Raw genomic sequence first — 7,767 nt, forward strand, 5'->3', positions numbered from 1 at the left:
GCTCGGCAGCCTCAGGGTCGCCGTTGGCATCGCCTTGCAGCTCGCCAAGGAGCTCTCTTCTCCTCATGGATTTGAACCTTCGGGTTGAGATCGGCGGCGCGGCCCTTTCTTGCTTTGCTACTCCTGCCTTCTGCCTGAGGGTGGGGATGACTTGAATTGGCCCGAAAGCCAAATCTGCCGGGAAACGAGGTCACTCGCCCAGTGAAGCAGCTGGCCTGGCCGGCCTTGCCAAGGGGAAATCGTGCTCTTTTTTTATTAATGGGTGCTTTGCATTTCTTTTTTTACCGCCTCCCTTCTCCATCATGGCTCGAGTTTCTCCCCATCGCTTAAGTAACCCGGGCTGTGATGACAGGTGCTAGTAAAACCCTTATCTGGCAGGGGAGATCACTGAAAAAAGCATGCAGGTGGTTACAAAGCTGACCTACAGGAGGGGAATGGCCCTCACAGCATCTAAGTGCAAGGTTTATTCTGAAAAGCATCTTGCTTGGTGTGTCCTTCTCAGAGCACTGAGTAGTCCTCTGTTTTGGGAGTCAGGTTGAAGGGCTGAGTAGAAATGTGAGGGTCTGGTCTGCAGCCAAATCAGAGCTTGTAGGGAGAGGCTGTGTTCAGGCTTAGTGCTGCTGAAATTCGGCTCTTTCCCAAGAGGTTTGAGGTCAGACTGGAAGAACTGCGCTCTCTGATGTACCTCTTGAAAGTTGGAGAAGCTCTTCCAAAGCGATTTGATAGAGGATTTTGGACAAGTCACTTGCTGGTGCAGTCAGTCAGTGCCCCATCTTCTCCAAGTGCTTCTGGGACACCTTAGGCTTTCCCTGTCATCACTAACCTAAGCGATGTGTTATCTGAATCTGTGGTCACTTCCATACTGCCTCTTATGATATGTCATGTGCATCTCCATCATGACATGTATATCTTAAAACCCTATGATGACAAGACTTGCATTTTTTTCTTTCTAGGCTCAATCCTTGCTTAGGGCAGAAATTTTTCTTTGGCAGAGAAAAAACAGACCTAAAGACCTAAAGGCCAAAAAGATCTAAAAAAATGAAAACATTTCATTTATGGGCAAATGAAATTTTCACCTCTTGCCCTTTCAGTTCTATGGATTTTATCATCTTCCTTGATGCACCTTAGGCAACTATTGGTGCAGGTGGCAAGTCCCATGTAACCATGCATGGACAAGCAGTTCTAATCAAGAAGTTTTTATTTTCTTCTGTGATGGTAAAAGAACACCAATGATCTGATTATCAAGTGAGGGATAGCTTTTCTTTTTATTTTGCATTCTCGATGCAGCTTCAAAAAGCCCTCAAATAACTGAAATGTTATTCTTCCCTTCCAGGAATAGGTTCTGCAGCATGAACTTTGAGGCAGAGATTCTGACAACGCCGCGTGATGATTCAGGTATTGGGGAGGAAAAAAAAAGTAAAATGCCCACCTGCCAAATATGTGTTAATTTTGTTAGAATTAGAGGCTGATTAAAAAAAAAAAAAAAGAAAGAAAAGAAAAGAAACTGGATGTTACCTTGACTCCAATCCAGCTGATTTCAGGTTTATTTTAGGATATATTTTCAATGTGTTGAGGAGAGATTTTGAAATATATACCATATCCACAGAAGTGGACACTGGACAGGCTGCTGTGAGGACTCTGAGGGTTGAAAGAGCTGGCTGGAGCATCTCCATTCACATTACCTGCAGCACAGTTGCTTGTGAGATGTGGTTTTTGGAAAGACCTTAGGCATCCATTTAAAGATAGCACAATCCTGCCTGAAATATAATTTTCTTTTTGAGGCCTAATACAAGGTTCTCTTATTAGATGCAACAGGTTAAATGTAGATGTTAGATAGGAGACTTCTAATAAGATAAAACAGAGGACGTCCTTCCAAGTACTGCCCTTTAGGCACAAGCCTGCTCCTTGCAGTGCCTGCCTGATGTTGGATCAGCTCTGTTCTCCTGCGAGAGGAGCATGCCAGACCATTCCAGGATCCTTTGGCACCCGTTTTGACTCCGTCTGCCATGAAATGGCCTGTCTGCTCATCCGCAGAGGTGCAGGGAGCCCACAGCTGAGCCAGGACTGCAGCTGGAGGCAGGAGACTCAGCACAGGGCTTTTTCCTGATGGAGAGTCCTCGTTCAGCTGAACTGCTTCAGTTTCCCCTTGCCCTTTCTGCAACCCAAATGCTCTCAGTGTGGCAGCTTCAGGAAATTCAGGGCTGTTTTCCACAGTGAGATATGTAGAACATATGGAGTTAGCTATGTACCTAGACAAATGCCTTGGTGTCAAAGTGCACCTAAGAGCAGTTTTCCAACGGTGAGGTGTGAAGAGGCTGTGGGGTGCTTATAGGATGCATGAGGCTCTGGGGACATGCATCCTCTTGGGGATGGTTTCCTATAAGGGACTGGCTTCTGCATTTGCCTTGTAGCTGCTAATACACGATTCTTGTCTCTCAAGAGCTGCACGTGGTGCCTCCCATGAGAAGTCTCACGTCTGAGGAGTACGTGGAGGCCTTCAAGATATTTCTGGAGCACTCTACGGAGCACCAGTGCATGGAGGCGTTCAACGAGCAGGCAATGCCCCACATCATGGCTGGGTAAGGAGCGTCGCCACAAAATGGGAAACGACGGTGAGATGCTGAGTGAGAAGCTCAGCAAACAGGTGAAGGGATTTCTGGGGGATGAAGAAACTTTTAATGCACTTCCCTTAAGGGGACTTAAGGGAACATCCCTTAAGGGAATGTTAGATTTAATGCCTATGGAAGACATTTCAATTAATACACTGTGCCACTCCTCAGCTTTTATTAGGAAAAGGCTCAAGACCTCATTTTCATGTCCATCTCCTTTCATTAGCTGATTTTCCAAGGGTTAAAGCTTTTTCAAAAGAAATCTCTCTCTTGTGCTCTCTTCCTGCTTTGGGGACTTCCTCACACATCAATATCGCATCTCTAATTCTCTTCCAGTGACTAATTCTTCATTTCCCCAGTTCCCTAAAGCCTCCTTATTTCTATTCTAAGTTGATTTGCATTGCTTAAGTATCAAATGATAAACCACGTTAGGGAAGTAGAGATGTAACACACTATGCCTGGATGACTCCAGATATAGTTTTAAAACCCTCTAAATTCAAAACTCTTTCAAGTCTGAGCATTTTTTTCATGTCACTACATTTCCCACAGTGAGAAAAAAAAATGTAGGTAGGAACTTCTGGTTTCTGATCCATGTCAGATCCTTGACCAGCTCCCGGCCTACAGGGTTTATGGCCCTCTTCCCTCCTGTGGAATCACTGCTGTTGTGCAGCGAGAGTAACGTGAGGCCCGTGCACTACGAGAAGAGCAAACGTGGCCCAGCCTTGTTTGCAGAAAGCCCCCTGGCACGGGAAGGGCAGTGCCTGGAAATAGGACTCTGCTAGTGTTGGGCCTGGCCTCGGGCACGCCGTTACGTGTCATGCTCAGATCTCTAGCCAATGCACGTGGCAAGTCTCAGTTAAATATCTAGATATAGATGACATTCTGGAGAGTAGAATTAAAGCGTATGAAAGAGTGCAGTTAAGTAATGAGTTGTGTCTACTTGTAATTTCAGGCTGGGCAATGGGAAATCTACCCTGAACGTCCTGGGAGTTGGCAGTGGCACAGGTAAGAGCGTGGTGGCACCGAGGTGGATCCAGCTGCTGCAGAAAGCACAGCCAAGGTGCTGAAAGACAAAATTCCTGCTGGAGCAGAGATGTGCAAAGCAGAGTTCCTGAGCTGGGACAGGGATGATGCTCCCTTCCCTCCTGCACCCATTTCCCCAGCATGGACCGGTCCTCTCCCAGCAAGGTGAATGTGATGGTCTTAGCTTAGGCTGTGTCTCCTGATGACTCTCTCCTGAGTCTATGTGCCTCAGAGCAGGCGCCTGCTCCAGGGGAGAAAAGAGCTGCTGCAAACCTCAGCACAAAAACTTAGGGACATCAAAGAAGACATTTGTTCCACCCAAACATATCCCACCCAGATATCCCACCCAAGAGATGGGGTCCCATCCCATCTCTCTTCTTTTCATTGCCATCCTAGAGGCCAAGATTGGGCTATGCTTTTGAGCTCCGAGCAAGCAAACCTGGGGACACAACTGTCCCTTGCACAGGCTGGGGCAGCTTTTGCAAGATGTGCTGCTTTTTTTTAAACTTTTTTTTTTTTCTTTTTCTTTTTCCCAGTGATAAATAGGGCTTAATTGCAAATGGTATTTCCCCCCAGAGAGAGACAATCTCTTGGAAGCAATGTTTAAAAACCTGCTTTAAATGCTATATATTTTTTGTAAATGGTAAAACATCCGACTTTTCTCCTAGGACATTGGGAGGGAGAAAATAAAAAACAGAGAAAAGAAGCAGCAGTTAGATTTGTCAGAAAAGGCTTTTGCTTTTAAAAACATGCAGCTGAAGTGTGAGCATTAACACTTTTAAGTGAAAGTAATATGGTTTTCACTTGTTTCCTTGCTTTCCCGAGTAAAAGAAAAGTAGCATTAAATTGTTCTCCCCAGCCGGGGCTATCCTGGAGCATATGAGAAAGACGGAAGGAAAAGAAAAATCTTTTGGTTCTCAAATATACACCATTTGCACTAGGTAGTATAAACCAGAAGTAATATAAGCCAGAAGTAAGTAATATAAAATGGAAACTCAGTCTGATTCAAAATAGAACTTTTGATGTGGTCCTCATTTTTGTGAGTTGTGAGTTTTCCATGCTGTTGCTTATCATCTCCTCCTAATTCTTAGTCTTATTAGGAAATACATTCTCCAAGCAAGACTATTAGGATCTTAGATGCCACCATACAAGTCCTAAGGTAAAAAGGGCATCACTTCTGCTTTGAGGATCTCCTAATACCAGGTGTGCTACCATGTGAGTCCTCCTAGCACCATTCCAATCCTCTTTTAAGTAACGGATTTCTGTTTATTGAACAGGTGAGCAGGACTTGAAGATGATCAGGATCCTGCAGGCTGAACACCCAGGGGTCTTCATTAACACAGAGATCATAGAGCCCAACCCACAGCACGTGGCAGCATACAAAGGTGAGGTACCCTGGTGTGTGTGTGCCTGGGGTGCAGTGAGGACTGCTGATGTGGATGAAGAGCTTTTCCTGTTTGTTTGTTTGTCAAAAAAAATCTGTTTTTCTTCTGCTTCTGACCAGAGTTGGTTAATCAAGCTCCTGATCTCCAGAAGGTCTCTTTTGTCTGGCACCAGCTCACTTCCTCCGAGTATGAACAACAGGTGACAGAGAAGAGCACACAGAAAAAGTTTGACTTCATCCATATGATTCAGGTAATGCAGGTGATTCGTATGATTCAGGTGATGCTTTAGCAACGCAAATATTTTATTAATATTAGCAACATGGCAGCATTAGCTTCAAAGACTCCCTCTGCTACATGCTCTGAGCTGTGGAGACCAGAGCCACACGCAGCTCTCCAGCGAGTGGTCATTGCTCTGGCAGTTGTGCAAGCACCAAACCCATCAGGGCTGAGGCTGGTAGGGGCAAATGTGGATGCTGTTCATGGCTGTTTGGCTCCTTGGTCAGGAACAGAGATTGTCTGGTGACACCAGGCAATCCAAGGTGACGCAGAGGCCAACAACTATCCTTTGCCACTGCAAAAAGAAAAGAAATAAAGAAAAGAACATTTCAGTTTAATTGGACTAGATGGGATGGCACTAAAGGAAAAGTTGGTGAAATTTGTACCTGTTGTGGGGTCAGAAATTATGTGTCTCTATATAGATACTGTCTTTTCCAGGCAGCAGAAAGATACTGCTGTCAGTTCAACACCACCTTCCTGTTGTTGGTTATCAGTTTGAAACAGAACACAGTTTCTTAGTCTTTCTTTTTTCTTCTCCAAGTCCTTTGGTTTCTCCATACAGCTTAAAGCATACATTAATCTCCTTGCTTGGGAATGAGGAAAGCATGTTAAAGCAGCACAGATAGGAAGATAAAGAATCTAAGTCTTTGAAGACCTGGTGCTCTGCAGAGGTAGAATAATGGCTGTATGTAACCGTCACTTCTAGATGCTGTACCGTGTTGAAGACATTCCTAACACGATCAAGTTTTTCCACAGCTGCCTAGACCATCATGGTAAACTCCTGATCATAATTTTGTCAGGTGAGAGGGGCTTTTGACTTTTTTCTTTTTTTCTTTTTTTTTTTTTTAAGGATTTTGAAATATGAAAACCACCGATATTTGTCTTGGGATTTAGGTAGCACTTTTTCCTGCAGTAATTGAATAAAGCAAACACTGGATTTTGCTGGGAACATGCAATCTTATGCTTAATCTCCTGGACATCAATGTCTGATGGGACTACTTATGCATAACCTATGTGTTCTTGTCTCCCTGGATGTGATATGGATGGATGTGTTGCCACTTAGCTCACAGTGGCCTCCTGTTGTGAAATTAATAGCTAGAGAGAAAGGTGATTATTAATGAGCGAGGCTTAATCCTGCCCTTTTTGAAGACAACAAGGATGTTGTCACTGACTTCAGTGGCAGCAGGAGGCAGTGCCACGGCGAGCAGCAGGACTCCAGGACAACCGAGTGGTTCTCCCTCCAGTAGCTGTTACGCTGCAGTGTCCATAGGGCAACGCTCACACTGCCAGGCTGCTTGTCTTGGCATGTGTCCTGCCACAAAAACGAGTCAGGACGTGGTCACGATGACATGGCCAAAGACAAGCCAAGTGCTGTGAGAACCCTCCCCTTGTGACAATCACCTCTAAATAGCTAGGAGAAGCGTGGGAGGAGCGTTGAGGGAGACCCCAGGTTTACTTCTGTCTGGTCAGGGATGTTTATAAGTAGATCCAAGACAGAGAAAAGCAGTTCTCCTGCTCCTGGCAAGGTCTGTGCCAGCGGCGCGGGAGCATTTCAGACCAATGTAGCATTTGTATTAGCTGGAGTTCCCCTGCCTTGGTTTTGCAAAACTAACCTTTCCTCCTGCCACATCTGATAGAGAGTAGTGGATGGGCCACCCTATGGAAGAAGTACAGCCACTGCTTGCCTTTAACTGACAGCGGCCACTACGTCACATCCAGTGACATCGAGGATATTTTGAAGAGAATCGGGGTTGAATACCAAGTTTACGAGTTCCCGTCTGACTGGGACATCACGGAGTGCTTTATCGAGGGGGATCCAGTTGGAGGCCACATGATAGATTTCCTAACAGGGACGAAAAACTTCCTGGGCACTGCACCTGTGGAGCTCAAGCAGCGTCTCCAAGAGGCTCTCTGCCAGCCCGAATGCAGCAGCAGGAAGGATGGGAGGATCATCCTCAACAACAACCTCAGTATGATCGTAGTTGAATCCTAAGGTCTGGGCCAGCTGCAGAAGACAAACTGGGGTGGGTGTAGGGGCAGAGCTCTGCTGTAGTAGGGAGTAGCGTAGAAAGGAGGCAACCGACAACATTTGAGAGGAGGTAGGTGGGAAAGAGAGGTGCAGCTCACGGCCTCCTGCTCGCAGGTTGGATGGAACCAGACTCAATACTGTGGATGAGCTCTTTGTCCCCCTGGTTGACGGGGCCAAGATTTCACCCCAGGTATTTAGTCCAGCCTTAGGAGATCTGCAAGGTCTGGGCTGGGCTGGGAGCCACGACATGACCGTGTGTCATGGGCAGTCACTCCGTGCCCTCCGGGGAAGTCCTGGTCCACCAGGCTGCAGTCCAGGGAGCAATGCAGCTTCTCAGAAGGAAGAAACCACAGGGAGATATTTTTTTAACAGTATATGTACCATCGATGGTTTTGACACTGGGATTTCCAGTTCTCTCTCTACACATGGCATTTTCTATTGCCAA

General features: G+C 46.0%; 1 protein-coding gene across 1 annotated transcript; it reads left to right on the forward strand.

Moving 5' to 3' along the window:
- Window positions 1-302: 302 nt before the first annotated feature.
- LOC104578478 (carnosine N-methyltransferase 2) lies at window positions 303-7,501 on the forward strand. The gene is made up of 8 exons (XM_010226037.2): window positions 303-352; window positions 1,334-1,395; window positions 2,441-2,579; window positions 3,562-3,614; window positions 4,910-5,017; window positions 5,137-5,267; window positions 6,000-6,093; window positions 6,931-7,501. The coding sequence occupies exons 1-8, from the start codon at window positions 303-305 to the stop codon at window positions 7,284-7,286; spliced, it is 993 nt and encodes a 330-aa protein (XP_010224339.2). The 3' UTR covers window positions 7,287-7,501.
- Window positions 7,502-7,767: the final 266 nt, after the last annotated feature.

The sequence above is a fragment of the Tinamus guttatus genome, unplaced genomic scaffold, assembly GCF_059628265.1.
Source record: "Tinamus guttatus ecotype Peru unplaced genomic scaffold, ASM5962826v1 Tinamus_guttatus_pri_ptg000133l, whole genome shotgun sequence".
Lineage (NCBI taxonomy): Eukaryota > Metazoa > Chordata > Aves > Tinamiformes > Tinamidae > Tinamus > Tinamus guttatus.